Source organism: Salvelinus fontinalis, chromosome 33, assembly GCF_029448725.1.
Source record: "Salvelinus fontinalis isolate EN_2023a chromosome 33, ASM2944872v1, whole genome shotgun sequence".
NCBI classification, from domain to species: domain Eukaryota; kingdom Metazoa; phylum Chordata; class Actinopteri; order Salmoniformes; family Salmonidae; genus Salvelinus; species Salvelinus fontinalis.
In genome coordinates this window covers 27,510,859-27,535,039 of record NC_074697.1, presented here as the reverse complement: position 1 = coordinate 27,535,039, position 24,181 = coordinate 27,510,859, and the positions used below count along the sequence as shown (strand labels likewise).

At 42.8% G+C, this 24,181-nt stretch overlaps 1 protein-coding gene across 1 annotated transcript in view; it reads right to left on the bottom strand.

The window, feature by feature from the left end:
- The window catches only part of LOC129831920 (calmodulin regulator protein PCP4-like), a 57,892-nt gene that overhangs the window by 6,985 nt on the left and 26,726 nt on the right, over positions 1 to 24,181 (bottom strand). Inside the window, exon 2 of the mRNA XM_055895540.1 lies at positions 23,075 to 23,126. Within this exon, the coding sequence (XP_055751515.1) occupies positions 23,075 to 23,126 (52 nt within the window). The remainder of the gene's footprint in view (positions 1 to 23,074; positions 23,127 to 24,181) is intronic.

Below are 24,181 nucleotides of genomic sequence, written 5' to 3'. Positions count from 1 at the left end.
GGCCTGAGCCACACACTGCAGATTCTCAAGGCCATTCTCAAGGCCATTTGACAACAGCATTTGCTCTATTGCTTCAGACTCTGCATCAAAGCCGTTCAGCTTTTTTAGCTCCAGGAAACGTTCCTTTAGTGCAGGGATCGGCAACAGAGTGACTTCTTTGGGCCTCCCAAAGTAATACATTTAGGAAATCTTGTCACAAGGATTCCCATGAATAAAAAAGAGACATACAGTATCATCGTTTCTCAATGAACTTAAGGTATGAAGGTATTTAAGGTATTATTGTTATTTCCATATGCAATCTCTTTTTGGGCTTAGTTGTGTTCAATTTGCAGTGTACAAACGATTATAATTATGTTCCGGCCCCCCAACCATCCAATCCAACAAAAATCGGCCCACGGCCAAAGTCAAATGTCACAACGATCTAAACCGCTCTGGTGACAAACTTTTTGCTGGTCTCCTTTCGCCCACATGGCTATTGGCTGCACTTTGCTTCCACCAAAAATATCGTGAAGATTGCCCATTATTTTGTTTTTTAAAGGACCCAAAAAATGTAGGCAGCGGGAGAACCTATTCATGTAAAAAACATACTTTGTAGGCTAACTCATCTGAGATGCTAGCTAGCTACCGTAATTTCCGGACTATAAGCCGCTACTTTTTTCCCACTCTATGAACCTTGCGGTTTATACAATGACGCGCTAATTTGTGTGTTTTTTTTTTTTTTTAAAGATTCATGCCGCCAAAAAACTGAGCACCGTCACATAATGTGACGTAAGTCGAGCGCGCTCAAACTTGTCATCATTCTGATTACGGTAGTCATTTTGTCACCCTCATCATGGCAAAGACACAGAGAAATGCATATGATGCAGCTTTCAAGTTGAAGGCGATCGATCTGGCTGTTGGAAAAGGAAATAGAGCTGCTGCACAGGAGCTTGGCCTTAATGAGTCAATGATAAGAAGTTGGAACTGTGCAGATCCGACTGAAAGCCATAACAATCGCCACCGCAATGAAGTTTCACTTTCTTGGTAGGCTACTGTTTACTGCTATTTATTTTTGTTACAAGCCGTGTTTCGTTAAAGCCTATTTATTTTTGTTACAAGCCGTGTTTCGTTTAAAAGCCTATTTATTTTTGTTACAAGCCGTGTTTCGTTTAAAGGCTGTGTAAAGTTCATTTGTTTCAATGTACCGGTAGGCACTTGCGGCTTATAGACATGTGCGGTTTATTTATGTACAAAATACATATTTGTAGAAAAATTCAGTGAGTACGGCTTATATTCAGGTGCGCTTAATAGTCCAGCAATTACGGGTAACTAACTTTACACACTGTTTGGCTAAGTGAGGTAAATGTCATCAGATACCTGTTACGGAGTCTAGTTGATAGGTAATCGACTAGTTGGACTGTTCCCCAGACTCCAGGCGTAGGGATTTGTACAATGCTTAACAAGGCTATTGAACTTAACATTGGTGTCTGTCTTTATTCCTTAATCCAATTTATCATACAGAAACATGGTATCAGAAGTGGCTCGGAAAACACACGTTTGTTATTTTTGTAGCTTAGTACAGTATAGGCGCAGTTACGTTCCATATGCGAACACAAGCCGTTTCCTACTCACAACACTGATCAACTCGTTGTTAGCTGGCTAGCTAGCATCACTACCTACCTCCATGACTGAAGGCAAAGAAATCTCCTATTCCATTGCTATGGCAGCGAGCATTCCACCACCAAATCACATGGTTCTCACAGGGGACTGGAATACTAATTGGGACAACTTCAGGGATGAATTCGAGGACTATGCGCTGGCGACCGGTCTACATGAGAAACCCAACGAGGTACAAGCGGCAACTCTGAGGAGTTTAATGGGCAGCGAATGCAGGCATATCTACCGGCACAATCTCACCCTCACGGCACGACAACAGTGTGATGCAAAGGCTATATTGGATGCATTGGAGAATTACTTCAAACCCGCCCGAAACGTAATTTACGAGCGGTTCGTTTTCGGAAGCTGCAAACAGGAAGAGGGTGAGTCAGTACACAACTTTGTAACCCGTCTGAGAGAGAAATCCGCCACTTGTGAATACGGGGGATTGAAAGATGAACTGATTCGTGACAAAATAGTACTGGGAATTGCAAATGAGAATACGCGCCGGCGTCTACTGAGAGAGAGAGGCTTAACATTAGTAACTGCCATCGAAATGTGCCGCACTGCTGAAGTCACTGACATGAGAATGAGAGCAATGGAAACGGAAACCCCACGCTCCGACGTTGATACTGTTCACGCTGTTGCTAGGCAGACATTCAGACAAAACCAATCGGGACGAACGGTGAACACAGAGAGCCCCGTAGCATGTAAATACTGTGGGAATACACACACACGTGGCAAAGAGCACTGCCCGGCCTATGGAAAACCATGCAGAGCTTGTGGAACTAATAATCACTTTGCAAAAGTGTGTCTCAAAAGCAAAAGAAGGGTGAGTGAGGGCAAGATTCACTGTGTTGATGATGTTACTCAATGTTCAGAGCTGAACAGTGAAAGTGACATTTACATGCATGAATCCATTGGGGCTGTACACTCAAGAGGGAAGAAATGGTTTGTGACACTACGATTACACAACAAGCAACAACAATGTCAACTGGATTCGGGTGCTACATGCAACGTAATGAGCTACAAAGACAAAATCAATCTGGCACCTGACACACATCTATTTCCCAGCGATACTAGACTAAAGCTGTACTCAGGAGAACTAATGAGCTCTATGGGCACCTTTGAGACCGAATGTGTTATTCGGGGACGCAAACACAAGCTGGAGTTCGAGATTGTGAAAACCAGTCAAAATCCTCTCCTCTCAGGCTCTACATGCGAACGCCTGGGACTGATGCAGTTCACTGTACCAAATGACCTGCACATTGTGGATCATGTCCAGCATGGACCCCTGTCCAAAGAACAACTACTCAGCAGATATGACGATGTATTCAACATGCCCGTTGAATCAGTGCCTGGGGAGGTACACTTTGAAGTGGATGAGAGCATTACTCCAGTCCAGTGTGCTCCTCGCAATGTGCCCATTGCAATGAAAGTGGCTGTGAAGGCCCAGCTGGACAAGTATGAGGCCGATGGCCACATGACATCTGTGACTGAACCAACTGACTGGATCAGCAATATGGTCATAGTGAAAAAACACTAGAGGATGTCCTCCTATAAGCTTCACAAGGCCAGGATTTTCACCTTGGTGGATGCCCGAGATGCATTCCTTCAATGCAAGCTGGACGAAGAAAGCAGCTTCATGACTACTTTCTGGACCCCCTGGGGTCGGAAACGCTGGCTCAAGCTCCCGTTTGGTGTCTCAGTGGCGCCTTAGGTATACCAACGCAAGCAGCACGAGTTACTGGCTGGGCTCAAGGGCATTGAACCCATCGCCGATGATATCCTGATCGTAGGCTGTGGTGAAACAGACGAAGAAGCAGAACGCGACCACGATGTGAAGCTCCTGGCACTGATGGAGCGCTGCCGATCAGTTAAGCTTCGTCTTGGCCTGAAGAAGCTGCAGTTCAAGGTGAAAGACGTCCACTTCCATGGCCACATTCTCTCGGCAAAAGGCCTGAAGCCGGACCCAGACAAGGTCCAAGCGATCCTCGACATGCCAAACCCGTCTGATGCAAAAGGAGTACAGCGTCTCATCGGCTTTGCAAACTATCTTGCAAAGTTCATGCCACACCTATCAGCAGTCTGTGAGCCTCTGCGCCGGTTGCTGGACAAAGACACACCATGGCACTGGCTACCCAAGCACGAGGCCGCAGTGCAGGAGATGATCTCTGGCTTCATCCATGCCAGTGTTGCGCTACTACGACGTCACAAAGCCTGTCACAATCCAGAGCGACTCTAGCCAAAGGGGACTTGGATGCTGCCTTATGCACGAAGGCCAGCCCGTTGCGTTTGCCTCGAGAGCGCTCACCCCCACCGAACAAAACTATGCACAAATTGAGAAAGAGTGCCTCAGCATCGTCTTCTCCTGCCAGCGATTCCATCACTACTTATATGGTCGAGAGCTGGTCACCACTGAAACTGACCATAAACCACTCATTGCCATATTCAGTAAACCTCTCCTCAACGCGCCCAAGAGGCTTCAAAGTATGCTCCTGACTCTGCAAAACTACAGCCTGAAGGTCATTTACAAGCCAGGACCTGAGATGTACATCAGCGACACACTGAGCAGGGCAACAGCACAATGTACAGGTAGAGGCACTGCCTATCAGCGGCAGGCCATCTGTTCGCTACAGCAGGAACAACAAGATGTTCAACAGATCAATCAGGCAGACTACTTAAACGTGACAGATCACCGCCTAGCCCAGATCAGGCAACATACTGACAAGGACGAACACCTACAGTCACTGAAGTCCATGGCTCTCGCAGGTTGGCCATATCTGAAAGAGGAGACACCTTTCACAGTGAGAGAATACTGGACCTTTCGAGATGAGATCAGTGTGCAAAATGGCGTCTTGTTCAGAGGTCAGAAGGTCATTATTCCCAAATCACTACGTCCAGAGATGCTTACCCGCATACACTCCAGTCACGTTGGAGGTGACGCGTGCTACCGTCAGGCTCGTGAAACATTATACTGGCCAAACATGCAAGCAGAAATTAAAGACTTTGTCAGCAACTGTACCACATGCAACGAGTACGCTCATGAACAGCAAAAGGAAACCATGATGTCACACGAACTGCCCACAAGGGCCTGGCAAATCATCAGCATGGACTTATTCAGCCACAGACAAAAGGACTATCTTCTCCTCGTTGATCATTACTCTGACTTTTGGGAAATTGAACTGCTCCCTGACTTGTCTGCAGAGACGGTCATAAAGCGCTGCAAGGCGCAGTTTGCAAGGCAAGGTCAGCCTGACAAGGTAATCACGGACAATGGCCCACAATTCACTGCACAGTTCAAGCGTTTCGCCTCAGAATGGGAGTTTGACCACGTGACCTCCTCTCCAAGACACCCAAAAGCAAATGGCAAGGCAGAATCAGCTGTCAAGATTGCAAAAAACCTGTTAAGCAGGGCCTTGCGCGACAGCAACGGCCCATGGAAAGCGATCTTACAGTGGAGGAACCCACCCACCGAAAACATGGACAGCAGCCCAGCACAACGCCTTCTGTCCAGACGTCTGAAGACTACTATCCCCGTAGCTAACAAGCTACTTGAGCCCTGCGTCATGGTTGGCGTCACGGACAAACTGCGTCACAGAAAGCAGCTCGCTAAGTGCTTCTACGACCGGACTGCTCGAGACCTACCAGAGCTGGAGGTGGGTGAAACTATAAGGATGAAACCGCTGCCGGGAGACCACACAGGACTTTGGAGGCTGGGCACATGCCTACAGAGAGTTGCACCACGTTCTTACCTGGTGGATGTTGGTGGCTCCCTCTATCGTCGCAATCGGGTGGATCTGCGCGTAGCAGAGCAGACAAACCAGAACATGCCATACACTCACCTAGATGAGCTGGATCACAGTCCAGGCCTAAGGGTAAGGGGTGCAGAATTGAGACATGAGCCAACTGAAGGTGAAGCTTCTACCCCCACCAAACTCTCCAGCTCGTGGCCCTAATCCTACCCCTGTCAGAGCCAATACTTACTCACGGGTGGGTCGGCTGTGCAAGCCACCGGACAGGCTTACTCTGTAAGCAAGAGACTTAACTTGTTGTCTGTTAATTTAAAAAAAATAATAATAAAAAAAAAAAAAAGGAAGATGACAGCTGAAGTAAAAAGAAAATGTCATGCTTTTCAATTGTTATGACTTGACTGTTAAGAACTCAATGTTATGCCGTTATGTTTGCACTTTCTATTGAAAAGGATGATGTTACGGAGTCTAGTTGATAGGTAATCGACTAGTTGGACTGTTCCCCAGACTCCAGGCGTAGGGATTTGTACAATGCTTAACAAGGCTATTGAACTTAACATTGGTGTCTGTCTTTATTCCTTAATCCAACTTATCATACAGAAACAATACCTAGCTAATAAGAAGTTAGCTATCTTAATGTAATCATTGTAAATTAAAAACAGTCTCTAAATGCATTCATAGATAACAGCCATGGAAGAGGGTGTGGGTCACCTAAATCATCTTCTTCCCTACCAGTTGCCACTGGCTGCTGCTGTTCTAAGTGCTCCACTGGCCTGCAGTTTTCATCTGTCCTCCTATTTGGCTCATCTGTAAGGTAGCAAGGTCGAGGTGCAACATGTAATTAGTTCATTTTAAAGTTACTGTATATTGACACGACCAGGGTAACTCAACTGTAATGAAAAATGCAAGTGTGCATAACAGAGCGACACAACTCCAAACATGAAAGATGTGAGACTTTTAGATTACATAACATTTGAGGACACATAACGTAAAGGACAATTCCACCACTTTAAACTGTTATTATGCTGTTAGTATATTAGAATACCATAAACTATCAAAATAAAGAAAGTCGCACACTCCATGTGTAATCTCCCAGCAATTTAATGGGTATTTACCAACGTTTCAGCATCACTGTTTTTTATTTTTATTTCACCTTTATTTAACCAGGTAAGCTAGTTCAGAACATGTTCTCATTTACAACTGCGACCTGGCCAAGATAAAGCAAAGCAGTGTGACAGAAACAACAACACAGAGTTACATGGAATAAAAAAGCGTACAGTCAACACAATAGAAAAAAAGAAAGTCTATACACAGTGTGTGCAAATGGCATGAGGAGGTATGGCAATAAATAGGCCATAGTAGCAAAGTAATTACAATTTAGCAGATTAACACTGGAGTGATAGATGAGCAGATGATGATGAACAGATGATGGTGTGTAAGTAGTGATACTGGTGTGCAAAAGAGCAGCAAAGTAAATAAAAACAATATTTGGATGAGGTAGGTAGATTGGGTGGGCTATTTACAGGTAGACTATGTACAGCTGAAGCGATCGGTTAGCTGCTCAGATAGCTGATGTTTAAAGTTAGTGAGGGAAATGTAAGTCTCCAGCTTCAGCGATTTTTGCAATTCGTTCCAGGCACTGGCAGCAGAGAACTGGAAGGAAAGGCGGCCAAAGTAGGTGTTGGCTTTGGGGATGACCAGTGAGATATACCTGCTGGAGCGCGTGCTACGGGTGGGTGTTGTAATCGTGACCAGTGAGCTGAGATAAGGTGGAGCTTTACCTAACATAGACTTGTAGATGACCTGAAGCCAGTGGGTCTGGCGACAAATACGTAGCGAGGGCCAGCCGACTAGAGCATACAGGTTGCAGTGGTGGGTGGTATAAGGCGCTTTGGTAACAAAACGGATGGCACTGTGATAGACTGCATCCAATTTGCTGAGTAGAGTATAAGAAGCTATTTTGTAGATGACATCGCCGAAGTCGAGGATCAGTAGGATAGTCAGTTTTACTAGGGTAAGTTTCGCGGCGTGAGTGAAGGAGGCTTTGTTGTGAAATAGAAAGCCAATTCTAGATTTGATTTTGGATTGGAGATGTTTGATATGAGTCTGGAAGGAAAGTTTACAGTCTAGCCAGACACCTAGGTATTTGTAGTTGTCCACGTATTCTAGGTCAGAACCGTCCAGAGTAGTGATGCTAGTCGGGCGGGCGGGTGGGGGCAGCAAACGGTTGAAAAGCATGCATTTGGTTTTGCTAGAGTTTAAGAACAGTTGGAGGCCGCGGAAGGAGTGTTGTATGGCATTGAAGCTCATTTGGAGATTAGTTAACACAGTGTCCAAAAAAGGGCCAGATGTATACAGAATGGTGTCGTCTGCGTAGAGGTGGATCAGGGAATCACCCGCAGCAAGAGCGACATCGTTGATATATACAGAGAAAAGAGTCGGCATGAGAATTGAACCCTGTGGTACCCCCATTGAGACCGCCAGAGATCCGGACAACAGGCCCTCCGATTTGACACACTGAACTCTATCTGCGAAGTAGTTGGTGAACCAGGCGAGGCAGTCATTTGAGAAACCAAGGCTATTGAGTCTGCCAATAGGAGTACGGTGATTGACAGAGTCGAAAGCCTTGGCCAGGTCGATGAAGACAGTTGCACAGTACTGTCTTTTATCGATGGCGGTTATGATATCGTTTAATACCTTGAGCGTGGCTGAGGTGTACCCGTGACCAGCTCGGAAACCGGTTTGCACAGCGGAGAAGGTACGGTGGGATTCGAAATGGTCAGTGATCTGTTTATTAACTTGGCTTTCAAAGACATTAGAAAGGCAGGGCAGGATGGATATAGGTCTGTAACAGTTTGGGTCTAGAGTGTCACCCCCTTTGAAGAGGGGGATGACCGTGGCAGCTTTCCAATCTTTAGGGATCTCGGACAAATGAAAGAGAGGTTGAACAGACTGGTAATAGGGGTTGCAACAATGGCCGCGGATAATTTTAGAAAGAGAGGGTCCAGATTGTCTAGCCCAGCTGATTTGTACGGGTCCAGGTTTTGCAGCTCTTTCAGAACATTTGCGATCTGGATTTGGGTGAAGGAGAAGCTGGAGAGGCTCGGGCACGTAGCTGCGAGGGGTGCGGAGCTGTTGGCTGGGGTTGGGGTAGCCAGGAGGAAAGGATGGCCAGCCGTAGAGAAATGCTTATTGACATTTTCGATTATCATGGATTTATCGGTGGTGACCGTGTCGCCTAACCTCAGTGCAGTGGGCAGCTGGGAGGAGGTGCTCTTGTTCTCCATGGACTTTAGAGTGTCCCAAAACTTTTTGGAGTTAGAGCTACAGGATGCAAATTTCTGTTTGAAAAAGCTAGCCTTTGCTTTCCTGACTGACTGTGTGTATTGGTTCCTGACTTCCCTGAACAGTTGCATATCGCGGGGACTATTCGATGCTAATGCAGTCCGCCACAGGATGTTTTTGTGCTGGTCAAGGGCAGTCAGGTCTGGAGTGAACTAAGGGCTATATCTGTTCTTAGTTCTACATTTATTAAATGGTGCATGCTTATTTAAGATGGTGAGGAAAGCACTTTTAAAGAACGACCAGGCATCCTCGACTGACGGGATGAGGTCAATATCCTTCCAGGATACCTGGGCCAGGTCGATTAGAAAGGTCTGCTCACAGAAGTGTTTTAGGGAGCGTTTGACAGTGATGAGGGGTGGTCGTTTGACCGCGGACCCATAGCGGATGCAGGCAATGAGGCAGTGATCGCTAAGATCCTGATTGAAAACAGCAGAGGTGTATTTGGAGGGCAAGTTGGTCAGGATAATATCTATGAGGGTGCCCATGTTTACGGATTTAGGGTTGTACCTGGTGGTTTCCTTGAAAATTTGTGTGAGATTGAGGGCATCTATCTTAGATTGTAGGACTGCTGGGGTGTTAAGCATATCCCAGTTTAGGTCACCTAACAGAACGAACTCTGAAGATAGATGGGGGGCAATCAATTCACATATGGTGTCCAGAGCTGGGAGCTGAGGGGGGTCGATAACAGGCGGCAACAGTGAGAGACTTATTTCTGGAGAGATCCATTTTTAGAATTAGAAGCTCGAACTGTTTGGGCATAGACCTGGAAAGTATGACAGAACTTTGCAAGCTATCTCTGCAGTAGATTGCAACTCCTCCCTTTTTGGCAGTTCTATCTTGACGGAAAATGTTGTAGTTGGGTATGGAAATCTCAGAATTTTTGGTGGCCTTCCTAAGCCAGGATTCAGACATGGCAAGGACATTGGGGTTGGCGGAGTGTGCTAAAGCAGTGAGTAAAACAACCTTAGGGAGGAGGCTTCTGATGTTAACATGCATGAAACCAAGGCTACTTCGATTACAGAAGTCAACAAATGAGAGTGCCTGGGGACACGCAGGACCTCGGTTAGCCTCCACATCACCCAAGGAACAGAGGAGGAGTAGGATGAGGGTACGGCTAAAGGCTAGCAAAACTGGTCATCTGGTGCGTTGGGGACAGATAATAAAAGGAGCAGATTTCTGGGCGTGGTAGAATAGATTCAGGGCATAATGTGCAGACAGGGGTATGGTGGAGTGCGGGTACAGTGGAGGTAAGCCCAGGCACTGAGTGATGATAAGAGAGGTTGCATCTCTGGACATGCTGGTTATACTGCGTGAGGTCACCGCATGTGTGGGAGGTGGGACAAAGGAGGTATCTAAGGCATGTACAGTGGGACTAGGGGCTCCGCAGTAAACTAAAACAATGATAATTATCCTAAACAACAGTATACAAGACCTATTAACATTTGAGAGAGACATAAAGCGAGGCATAAAGCAATCAAAGTGTTGATTGGGAGAGCTAGCTAAGTCAACAACGGGTAAGACAACAACAGCTAATCAGCTAAGTCAACAACAACAGGTAAAATGGCGATGAATGGGCAGAGAGGGTTGGTTAACTACACACAGGGCCTGAGTTCGGGGCTAGGGCCGACAGATAAACAAAGGTAAACAAAGTGGAGTACCGTGATATATGAACAGTCCAGCAGGCATCATCCATGTAGCCAAGTGATCATAGGGTCTAGTGTACAGCAATAGATGAAACAGGGAAGCAGCTAGGTAGTCGTTACTACGCTAGCACACGGGAGACACGACGTTTAAAGTTAGCAGTCCGGGTTAAGTAGAAGCGTCTGCTCCGTAGTCCGGCAAAGGCCGGTTGAAGGCACAGCTGATGGAATTACGTCTGCGGACCAGTCGTGGTGGTACGGCGGGGCCAGATGGCGAAAGAGGTATTGTAGTTGTGAGAGCTTCATTTGCTAGCCGGGAGATGCGCCTGGCTCAGGGCTAGCTTCGGGGCTGGGTCACTCAGTTGAAGATAGCTAGCTGTGATGATCAATGGTCGGCAGGAATCTGGCGTTGTAGTGGAGAAAAACAGTCTGAGGCTGGCAGGTATAATCCAGGCAAAAAAAACGGCTGGTGCCTGAGCAGAGGGTAAAGGCCACTAGCAGTGGTTAACAATGACTAAATGTCTAGTAACTTAGCTAATTAGCTGGCTACCTTCTGATGAAAGTTTTAGCTATAGGGTCTAAAAAAATTGCGGATCCGTGTCACATTGAGTGAGGCAGGTTACCGGAAGGTATATTTCATTTAAAAATGGAAAAAGAGATGTGCCTTCCTCAGACTTTCTTTATTTTAATAGTTTTTAGTTTATTCGCCATTAGTCAGCACCTCCACACAAACTATTATTCTGGGTGTGTCAGCTCATGTTTTTTTTAATCTACTAGTATATTAGAATACAAAATTTATTAGGAAATTTACAGGCAAATCACTACGGAATCCTCGTCTCTCATGATTGAAGCCTGCTCTATCTTTGGTGCTAACATTAGCAAAGAATAACAGCCAAATACAGCCTTAGCAACTGTTCAAGCAACCATTCAAAAACACTGTAGGCCTATTGGAACTAATAAGTTTTAAAAAATGGCTATTTGGAAAGGGTGCAATAGCTGCCGGAGCTGTAAATTCGACAGTGATTGTGGGAGTGGTTTTGGCGAATGGAATCATGGCAGTTTAAGCCTTGAAAAACTATAAATATAAATCTATAGGTTTTTGAGCGTCTATTTAAAATATTTACAGATGTATTAGACAAAGACAACCAGAGCAACATTTAGCAGGGAGTTCCAATATGATCTGAAAAGTTATCACTAAATACTTCATAACAACAACCCAAATGTTAAAAGTGACGGAGTTGCCCTTTAAGGGCCTATGTATTATCCATGTTTGGTTCAACTACAATCTAACCACAAAGCTGGCCATCTATTGCACTCTCTTTCTGTCTGCCCTCCCCCTTTCCTTCTAAGGTCAAGAGGAGTGCACAGTGCTATGAAATGCTTACTTGCAGGTTCACCTCTTGACAATGCAACAACAATAGAAAAAGAGTAATAAAAACAAAAAGGTCAATTAAATATATTCACAGATTTAATAATGGGCAGTTATTTTTACAAAGTTACATAACCTATATGGAAATAACAGACATAAGCCAATCGTGTTTACCTGTAGAATGGAATAGGATATAAGACCTCTATGATTCATTTCGTCACTTCTAACACCTCAACATTGCCAATTTTAAACAGGGTTAAATATCTAGTTGTACTAAAGTTCAGCTTCAGTCTACAGGGGTGCACTGTGTCACTGTCAGAAGATGTGTGCTTAAGTTAGAAAAACATTCTCTCATCTCTTCGGTCTCAGCTAGCTAGCCAGCTACTAGTAGCTACTGAGGTATACACTTTTCCTAATATCATGACTTATATCAACATCCTTAGCTTGCCCATACACTAAATATACTGTTAAATAACTCTGGCGGACAATCAATAGCTTGTGGATGCTGAGCGCTAACACTAGCTTATTAGCATTAGCCAACCCTTATGCTGAGGGACACTAGATAGCTAGCTAGTTAGCTACCATCAACCCTGCACAAACCTGAGACTAACTCGTGCTGCTGCTGCACATTGACTTTCTGGCTGTTCTGCCCTCTCCACCTCATTCACTGTTGCCTGCTTGTGTTCAATCTGCTCACTTTTTTTACCTCTCTTTCAGAAGAAGTTCTGAATATCCATATTTGCTCTTTGAAATGCTGCAGGCTCGTTTTGCTGAGTGATGACTTCAAAGACAGTACAGTAGGAAGATAGACAGAAACTGCTTCTACAATAGAAATCCAAGATCACACTTGTAGGCGATGTCAAGATCATGCGCAGAAACACGTCAGAAGTCTAACGTTCGGCTCAAGCAGAACTGAGCATTGTACAGGCTGTCAAATCAAAGGCACTTCGATATGAAGTTGTTTTTGACAAAAATTAAAACCTGTCAGTTTGTCTCTTTTACGAGGTTGGAGTAATAAAATGTTCAACTACTTAAGTCATTGGCTCGAATCTAGGTTGTACATTTAGATTTTGAGAAAATGAACAACTAAGGAAGCACTTCAATCAATGACTTCTCAAACCCCAAACCCCCGAGTGGTCTGCTTGGTCTGTTTTGCAAGCGTTCCCGGAAGTCACTCTGTGATGACTTGACATCTAACCGGCACTGTAGAGGTGGGGGAGGGGTCAAGGGATGTGAGTGGTCCACTGCGTTGTGAAATCTCGACCAATCACACCAGGCACCGGCGCATCACTCCAGGTGCTTCTTGCTATTGCCTAGCGCAGTATATTGTATTGTTTATTTTTTCATCAAAATGTGTCAATAAAAAAGAAATACAAAAATACTGCATAGTGCAAGTGATGTGGGGTTATGGAAACTCATGTCAGACATACAGCTTGAAATAAAAACATTTATAAAATAAATCATCAAAAGGTTTGGGGCTGGACCAAAAACACAGAGGCCTATCATCGTCACTGGCTTCAACCCCTGCATTAACTGGTATTGAATTTTCCTAAGCTCTAATATGTGCTGTATTCATCTCCCAGCATTAGTCATTGAACGGCGCCCTCCCCGGTTTCGACAACGAGATATATTGATAAGCTTTGTGCTTTGAAGGACAGAGAGGTGTTACCAACCACAACGCCTTCATTTCAGGACTCAAGGCTGATGGGCTAAGTTTGATACCTTATTACAACCTCATTATCTAAACTAGAAATGTCTATATTCAAAATGTTTAAATAAGAGTTGAGGTTCTTGCATGGTAGTTTTTGGGGGATTCTTCATCAAGCTGAAAAATAAATATTTATGGCCCGAATGACAATGATGGATCATGTTCCCTGGGGTAACTTTAGGAGTCATCTTTTCACCATACAGGACAAATGATCTAAATTATTACTCGTGGCACCACTTTCAACGGCCATGTCCTTGCTTTTATGTGAATGTAATGCCTGGTGTCAGGGTGACACTCTGAATAGTCTTTAGAATACTTTTGCCGCAGGATGTTTTTTTTTACAGTATATGTTTATGGCAGCTGGATGGTGGTAACAACTGTTATCAAAGACTATGACATCATGCCACAGTGAATTGATTCACCCTGTCTCAACGCATGGGTTCCTTGGGCCGACTTCAACATACTGTACTGTGACAAAATGGAGCTAGATGGATTTTTGCCATATAACAAATAGTATTTTCCAAAATCTGAAATGGTTCTTCATAAAAGAGGAAGGACAAAAACACGATTGTAGACCTCAAGCAATGAACCCAGGTCCCATTACCTGAACAATATGTGCTCAATGCACAGGCAATAAAATGTACATTTCATTATTACCTACACATGTTACCATCACAAAAGCCTCGCTCCCAATATAATAACAAATTGACAGGTGTGTCTGTGGACTTCCTATTCTCATTCCCATAGGACCATAACTTGGAAAGGAAAAGACAGCCTATCAAAGCAAATCAGGGGGCCTTCTCTCACTCCTCTTTAATCAGAGGAAGTGTGTGTGTGTGTGTGTGTGTGTGTGTGTGTGTGTGTGTGTGTGTGTGTGTGTGTGTGTGTGTGTGTGTGTGTGTGTGTGTGTGTGTGTGTGTGTGTGTGTGTGTGTGTGTGTGTGTGTGTGTGTGTGTGTGTCACATGGGGCTTTACGTGGCTGTGTGTGTGAAGGTCAGGTAAATACAACTAACGCTAGCTCCACCTCTGCGTCTCCACCAGCCACCTGAGGTCCCCGCAAAATCAATAGGTTGGGGCCTTATTGATTGCTTGCCTTTTGTGTTTTAGTATGTATGTATACATACAGAGACATGTCATAGAGACAGGTAAAGTGAACTTCAATATCAATGGAGGCTGCTGAGGGGAGGACAGCTCATAATAATGGCTGGAACGGAACTAATGGAATGGCATCAACATGGAAACCATGTGTTTGATATATTTGATACTGCTTCAGCCATTACCATGAGCCCGTCCTCCCCAATTAAGGTGCCAACAACCCCCTGTGTTCAATATGTACGTTTATTACTCTTTTTGTTTTTAAACAACCATTATTTGTGGCTTTTATTGTTTTGTATTTGTATGTATATTTAACAGAACAAGGTGAATTTATTCTGGGTATAATTGAGTGCAGTAGTGCTAATTATGAGAACATAAGAAAATGGGTCATCAGGCCTCACAATGAAAGCTAGTCCATAGCTAATTATAGTACATGATGACTTTGATCTCAAAGGTGAGGGTGTTGGATTATGCTGTGCCTCATTTGAATACAAATGTATCTGCATAGTTCTCCACTTGGGGATACCTCACACATTTTTATGAACTGTTATAAAATATGTGAAGTATAAACTCTGTGAACTATGTAATTTGTACATGATATGTCTTTTATACATGATCTAACCATGCCATCTCTCACCCCCAGCTGTTTCTATGAGAGGGACAGTCTATGTGATGAGTAGGACTTCATACAGCCAGGGAACATATGGTCTCAGTGTATGACAGCTGGGATTCAATCAACCACTCTGTCCAAACTCATATTACAGATTAACTGTAAATGTTTTAGGTAGATATATTAATATTGTGGTTATGTGAATGAGAAATTCCATTCCATCTCTCCGTAGAGACAGTTATCAGGCAAAGAGCCTTGGCTTCGACAACAATGTTCTTCAGAAATGCAGAGTACAGAATGAATAGGGTGTACCAGTTAATATGAATACATATCTCTCGATCTGTTGGTGTCCTTGGTTTCTGAAAGGCCTTCCTCTATTGGCTAGGTATGACGAGTGGGGGACAGAGTCAATAGCACCGTTGGACTATCTCCTCTGCAGCCTAAGAGCTTTGCCTATGTATTGAGTGGGGATCCAGGATGCTGGGGAAGCATTTTTGAATGGTCAAGGTCAGACAACAAAGGCATTTCAGTATTTTGTGTTGTTGTGTCCGTGTGTTTGTGTGTGTGTGTGTGTGTTTGTGTGTTTTCCATCACTTTCTTTAATTAAGTGAACAAAGACAGCAGGCCTGAATCGTAAAGCACAATAACATTGTTTGCCTGTATACTGTACCAAGTCGCTTTTTCTTCTCAATCAAGAGCCGGAGGTGATTTGGATTTCAGTAATTGCAAGTGTTGAATAATGTATGACAGCCTTTTATAGCAGGGTTTCTCTTTACATTCCACCATACATCGTTGGACCACAGAAAAGGGTTGAATTGATAAGTTCATATCACCTCTTATGAGAGGTCTTATGTCTTTTCAACTCCCACTGTTGATCTCTACACTGTCACTTCACCAATCATGACCTGTAAGTGTATTTTTCATGCTCTCACCTTTGCTTGTTATAATTGTGTCACTAATTCCTCATTATGGACGTTGTATTTCTTCGCTGCACTTTTGTAAAGCAGGGCTACCTTGCAAAAGAGACATTGTTCTCAATGGGACTTCCTTGTAGAAATAAAGTTTAAATCAAGTAATCATGTAATAGATCTGCATTCTACTGATAGATCACTCATAATTCCAGTATCAACACATATCAACATATTTGGCTTCAGTTTGAAGACCACTCATTTTCACTTCCATTTCCCAAGTTTCTGTACTTACTTCACCAGTGAACTTAGCGAACACTAATAATATCTGTGGTCATCTGTTAAGCCATCTGAATTAAGCACATCCCATGCTTATCTGATGAAATAGGGACAGCTTATTCCCTATGATATCATCCTGGATCTAATGTCTTGTCAGCTGGACATGTCCTCCACGTGTGATAGTTTTATAAGCTCCCTATGAGAATTCAGAAAGGCACGTTTCAGGGTTCCCATCAAATCCCTTGGATGACGGGCAGCGGGAGAAATTAGTTTTCCCTGCTAAAGCCGTTATTTCCCCCAGGATTGGACTGAAACAGACCATACATTTATATATCTCTGGTTCAAACAGACAGTCCTCAGAGCTTTAGGTTTAAAATAATTCTAAGGGTTATCCATTGTCTAAAGGTTTCTTACTTTTATCAAATGGAGTTAGGACATTAAAGTTGAATAGTGTCGCAGAAATCCTGTGTTTTGTTAAAGATAGATTAGGAATATTGAATTGTTGTTGAAATACAGTGTACAGTGCCTTCAGAAAGTATTCACACCCCTTGACCTTTTCAACATTTTGTTGTGTTACAGCCTGAATTGTGTCACTGGCCGACACACAATACCCCGTAATGTCAAAGTGGAATTATGTTTTTCAAAATTTTTACAAATTTATATCAAATGTAAAGCTGAAATGTCTTGAGTCAATAAGTATTCAACACCTTTGTTATGGCAAGCCTAAATAAGTTCAGGAGAAAAAAAATAGCTTAACAAGTTACGGTACATTCGGAAAGTATTCAGACCCCATGACTTTTTCCACATTTTGTTACGTTACAGCCTTATTCTAAAATTGATTAAATAACAAAAAAATCCTCAAATCTAAACACAATACCCCATAATGACAAAGTGAAAAGAGGGTTTTAGAAATTTGTGCAAGTTTTTATTGATTTAAAAGAACTGTATACTTATTTACATAAGTATACTTATTTACATAAGTATTCAGACACTTTGCAATGTGACTCGAAATTAAGCTCAGGTGCATCCTGTTTCCATTGATCATCCTTGAGATGTTTCTACAACTTGATTGGAGTCCACCTGTGGTCAATTCAATTGATTGGACATGATTTTGAAAGGCAAACAACTGTCTATTTCAGGTCCAATAGTTGACAGTGCATGTCACAGCAAAAACCAAGCCATGAGGTCGAAGGATTGTCCATAGAGCTCCGAGACAGCATTGTGCTGATGCACAGATCAGGGGAAAGGTACCCAAAACATTCTGCAGCATTGAAGGTCCCCAAGAACTCAGTGGCCTCTATCATTCTTAAATGGAAGAAGTTTGAAACCACCAAGGCTCTTTCTAGAGCTGGCTGCCCGGCCAAACTGAGCAATTGGGGGAGAAGGGCCTTGGTCAGGGAGGAAGTCACTCCTCAGTAAAAGGCACATGACAGCCCACTTGGAGTTTGCCAAAAGACACCTAAAGACTCTCAGACCATGAGAAACAAGATTCTCTTGTCTGGTAAAACCAAGATTGAACTCTTTGTCCTGAATGCCAAGTGTCACATCTGGAGGAAACCTGGCACCATCCCTACAGCAAAGCATGGAGTTTAGCAGCATCATGCAGTGGTGATTCTTTTTCAGGGGCAGGGACTGGGAGACTAGTCAGGATCAAGAGAAGGATGAACGGAGCAAAGTACTGTCACGACTTCCGCCGAAGTCCGTCCCTCTCCTTGTTCGGGCGGTATTCGTCCCTCATGTCCTTGTCGGAGATTGTTTTGATTGTATGTGATGTGCTATTTAGTGGTGGTGTGCGACGGGTTTTGTACCCACGTTGTTATTTTGTACATTTTGGTTGTTTTGGAGTTCTGACAACATTTATTAAACAACTCCGTTTATACTAAGTTCGTTCTCCTGCGCCTGACTTCCCTGCCACCAACACGCACCCCTTACAAGTACAGATGGATCCTTGATGAAAACCTGCTCCAGAGAACTTAGGACCTCAGAATGGGGCAAAGGTTCACCTTCCAACAGGACAACGACCCTAAGCATACAAGACAACGCAGGAATGGCTTCGGGACAAGTCTCTGAATGTTCTTGAGTGGTCCAGCCAGAGCCCGGACTTAAACCCGATCGAACATCGCTGGAGAGACCTGAAAATAGCTGTGCAGTGACGCTCCCCATCCAACCTGACAGAACTTGAAAGGATCTGCAGAGAAGACTGAGAGAAACTCTCCAAATACAGTTGTGCCAAGTTTGTAGTGTCACACCCAAGAAGACTTGAGGCTGTAATCGTTGTCAAAGCTGCTTCAACAAAGTACTGAGTAAAGGGTCGGAATACTTATGTACATGTGATATTATTATTTTTTATACATTTGCAAAAATGTCTAAAAAACAGTTTTTGCTTTGTGATAATGGGGTATTGTGTGTAGATTGATGAGGGAAAAAACAATTTAATACATTTTAGAAGAAGACAAATGTAACAAAATGTGGAAAAAGTCAAGGGGTATGAATACTTTCCCAATGCACTGAACATAATAAGTTGCATGGACTCACTCTGTGTGCAATAATAGTATTTAACATTTTTGAATGACTCATCTCTGTACCCCACACATACAATTATCTGTAAGGTCCCTCAGTCGAGAGTGAATTTTAAACACAGATTCAACCACAAAGACCAGGGAGGTTTTCCAATGCCTATTAAAGAAGGGCACCTATTGGTAGATGAGTAAAATATATATATATATATATATATATATATATATATATATATATATATATATATATATATATATTGAATATGCCTTTGAGCATGGGGAAGTTATTAATTACACTTTGGATGCTGTATCAATACACCCAGTCACTACAAAGATACAGGCATCCTTCCTAACTCAGTTGCCGGAGAGGATAGAAACCGCTCAGGATTTCACCATGAGGCCAATGGTGGCTTTAAAACAGTTAGAGTTTAATGGCTGTGATAGGAGAAAACGGAGGATGCATCAACAACATTGTATACTGAAAAATATAAACGCAACATGTAAAGTGTTGGTCCCATGTTTTATGAGCTGAAATAAAAGATCCCAGAAATTGTCTACACGCACAAAACGCTTACTTTATCTAAAATGTTGTGCACAAATTTGATTACATTCCTGTTATTGAGCATTTCTCATTTGCCAAGATAATCCATCCACCTGACAGGTGTGGCATATCAAGAAGCTGATTAAATAGCATGATCATTACAGAGGTGCACCTTGTGCTGGGGACAATAAAATACCACTCAAATGTGCTGTTTTGACACACAACACAACGCCACAGATGTCTCAAGTTTTGAGGGAGCATGCAATTGGCACGCTGACTGCAATAATTTCCAACAGAGTTGTTTGCCAGAGAGTTGAATGTTCATTTCTCTACCATAAGCCGCCTCCAACGTCGTTCTAGAGAATTTGGCAGTACGTCCAACCGGCCTCATGTCCAACCGGCCTCACAACTGCAGACCACGTGTAACCATGCCACCCGGACAGCTGGTCTGAGACAGCTGATGAAACTGATGAGTAATTTCTGTCTGTAATAAAGCCCTTTTTTGGTGAAAAACTCATTCTGATTGGCTGGGCCTAGCTCCCCAGTGGGTGGGCATGGCTCCTATGTGGGTGGGCTTATACCCCCCCAGGCCCACACATGGCTGTACCCCTGCCCAGTCATGTGAAATCCATAGATTAGGGCTCTGATTCAGAGGGGTTGGGTTGAATGAGGAAGACACATTTCAGTTGAATACATTCAGTTGGACAACTGACTAGCTATCCCCTTTGCCTAATACATGTATTTCAATTGACTGATTTCCTTATAGGAACTGTAACTGAGTAAAATCGTTGAAATTGTTGCATGTTGCGTTTATATTTTTGCTCAGTAGTTACTCCACAACACTAACCTAAATGACTGTACAAAATAAAATATTCCAAAACATACATCCTGTTTGCAACAAGGCACTAAAGCAATACCGCAAAACATGTGGCAAAGCAATAAACTTTTTTTTCCAAATCCAAATACAACACATTACTGAGTACCATTCTCCATATTTTCAAGCATCGTGGTGGTTGCATCATGTTATGGGTATGCTTGTAATCGTTAAGGATTGGGGAGTTTTTCAGGATAAAAAATAAATGGAATGGAGCTGCCTTCTACAAAGTATTAACTCAGGGTGTGAATACTTATGTTAATGAGATATTTAATTTTCAATAAACATTTCTAAAAACATGTTTTCACTTTGTCATTATAGGGTATTGTGCGTAGATGGATGAGATGGATATGTTTTATTTAATCAATTTTGAATTCAAGCTATAACAACAAAATGTGTAATTAGTCAAGGGGTATGAATACTTTCTGAAGGCATTGAAGAGAATGTTCTACATGTCAAGTCAGCTTTGACATTGGACTTTGAACTCCCTCTGTGACGGTCATAACAGGGTTTGACTGACAGCCCTTTGGCCGCTTCTGTTCCTGTCTACGTGCGTCCTTCAGCCCTCATCACCGTCAACTATATGACATCACCAGGAAGAGAGAGAGGGGCAGAAAGTGGGCCTTTTAAAGCTTGTTTAAGGTGCATTGGGCCAGCGTGTCAGTTATGCTCTACCCACCTCTCTCCCTCTCTGTCCACGTCAGCATGCAGCTCTGGCTGCAACCCTGTGGCCAACAATTTTTTTGCAGAAGGGCACAAAAGTCCATGTTTTAAAATGCTTACCAGGCTCTGGCTTCATTTAGTGGCCATAACGCAGATCCGCAGTGTTTCATTGGGAACTTAGTCCCGTGGGGAAACATTAAGTGACTGAACAAGCAGCACTTTTGCTCTGCTGCTAGTGTTGTTGGTGGTGTGGTGCCTCAGTAAATTACTGGTAAGGAAACTCAATGTGACTTCCTATAACTTTTGTTCTCCATGCAAATGGCCAGATGGAGCATATCTAACCCTAGTAGAAGACTCCTTAAATATCAAAACTTACATGCTGTTGTTGCCAAATTTGTAAAAATAAAAAGAAAATACATAACACTGACAGGTTAAAGGCCTTACAAGGACATATACAGTTGAAGTCGGAAGTTTACATACACTTCGGTTGGGGTCATTAAAACTCGTTTTTCAACCACTCCACAAATTTCTTGTTAACAAACTATAGTTTTGGCAAGCCGGTAATGACATCTACTTTGTGCATGACACAAGTAATTTCTCCAACAATTGTTCACAGACAGAATATTTCACTTATAATTCACTGTTTCACAATTGCAGTGGGTCAGAAGTTGACATACACTAAGTTGACTGTGCCTTTAAACAGCTTGGAAAATTCCAGAAAATTATGTCATGGCTTTAGAAGCTTCTGATAAGCTAATTGACATCATTTGAGTCAATTGGAGGTGTACCTGTGGATGTATTTCAAGGCCTACCTTCAAACTCAGTGCCTCTTTGCTTGACATCGTGGGAAAATCAAAAGAAATCAGCCAAGACATCAGAAAAAAAAATTGCAGACCTCCACAAGTCTGTTTCATCATTGGGAGCAATTTTCAAATGCCAGAAGGTACCACAATCATCTGTACAAAAAATAGTACGCAAGTATAAACACCATGGGACCACGCAGCCGTCATACCACTCAGGAAGGAGACGCGTTCTGTCTCCTAGAGATGAATGTACTTTGGTGTGAAAAGTGCAAATCAATCCCAGAACAACAGCAAAGGACCTTGTGAAGATGCTGGAGGAAACAGGTACAAAAGTATCTATATCCACATTAAAACGAGTCCTATATCGACATAACCTGAAAGGCCGCTCAGAAAGGAAGAAGCCACTGCTCCAAAACCTCCATACAAACCATAATCTGGCTTTTTTAAACTGAACATGGGGACAAACATCATACTTTTTGGAGAAATGTCCTCTGGTCTGATGAAACAAAAATAGAACTGTTCAGCCATAATGACCATTGTTATGTTTGGAGGAAAAAGGGGGAGGCTTGCAAGCTGAATAATCATGTTGTGGGGGTGCTTTGCTGCAGGAGGGACTAGTGCACTTCACAAAATAGATGGCATCATGAGGTAGGAAAATTATGTGGATATATTGAAGCAACATCTCAAGACATCAGTCATGAAGTTAAAGCTTGGTCGCAAATGGGTCTTCCAAATGGACAATGACCCCACGCATACTTCCAAAGTTGTGGCAAAATAGCTTAAGGACAACAAAGTCAAGGTATTGGAGTGGCCATCACAAAGCCCTGACCTCAATCATATAGAAAATTTGTAGGCAGAACTGAAAAATCGTGTGCGAGCAAGGAGGCCTACAAACCTGACTCAGTTACACCAGCTCTGTCAGGAGGAATGGGCCAAAATCCACCCAACTTATTGTGGGAAGCATGTGGAAGGCTACCCGAAACGTTTGACCCAAATTAAACAATTTAAAGGCAATACTACAAATACAAATACTAAATAGTGTATGTAAACTTCTGACCCACTGGGAATGTGATGAAAGAAATAAAAGCTGAAATAAATCATTCTCTACTATTATGCTGACTTTTTTTTATTTCTATAAAGTGGTGATCCTAACTGACCTAAGACAGGGAATTTTTACTAGGATTAAATGTAAGGAACTGTGAAAAACTGAGTTTAAATGTACTTGGCTAAAGTGTATGTAAACTTCCGACTTCCATATTGAACAGTCCTCCGTTCCATATTGCAAGACTTTTAAAGATTTATAATTACTGGTACTTTAAAATTATGTTTCGGTTACCTTGTCCTCCAGATGTTTTGCTGTTTCCGCCCGCTGTACCAGATCCTTGTCTCTGTAAAACACACAATGTACACAAAAAAAATATTAGGTTTAGTACTTCCAATCTGTATTAATAGTATTTTTTTTAGAAGCGTTGTTCAAGGAAAACCCCCTCTAGACTCCATCGGGAAAATGTGACAATTCCCATGATCCTCTGGGTTTACAGACACTACCATCACAGTCCTCTTAAATATCATGGGTACACTATAATTAATGTCTTTCCATATCTGATGCAAAATAACAGTATAAGTCACCTACAGTGTGAAATCACAGCTCATCTTGTCTACATTCTGATGGATGATGCTGATTTTAATCACTTTCTATTCCAAAAGCTCTACCTTTCGTCACATTAACTTGCAAATCAGCTCCATGCTCTGGGGAAATACAGAAGCGGTGTGTAAAAGGTATCTTCATCTGCTCTGATTTGGGTAGCAAGAGCGTTCTGGGTAGCGAGGCGCCACTACGAGGTGAACCGGGTTCAGACACAATGTGCTGTTTGAGCTTCTGCGTGCAGGTACTGTCCAGATCCTACAGATATAGGATCTTAATTTGAGCCCATTTGCTACAGTAGGAAAAGTAATCCTGCAGCAACAGGAAATCTAAATTATTATGTGGATTACAACTAATGGACATTTTTTCATAAGGAAAATCAAGTCAAAATTACAAACGTAAGAAGCCTTTTTCTAAACCTCAAATACACTACATGTTTTACATTTCCTGCATTGCAGGAGCTCAGGTTGATCAAAGTAAGATCCTACATCTGTACACTAAAAGACCCAGGCACGGTAAAATCAGATATTACATTAGAGAGGAGTACAGGAGTGACACTCGCTTTCACAATGGAGAGATTGGGGATGCTATTCTTAGAATCATATTATACTCATCCTTTTAATATGCCGCAGCGGTGCAAGTGAGAGAAGGGATATCACAGGGAATGACAAAGGAGGAGACTCTTACAAACTGTAAGGCATTAGGGTTGTTAACAGCAGCAGGCATGTTCTGGTGAGACGTTTCAAATCATTTCAATGTAAATAAATAGTGTAATTAAAAGTGGCAAATGTTTCTATG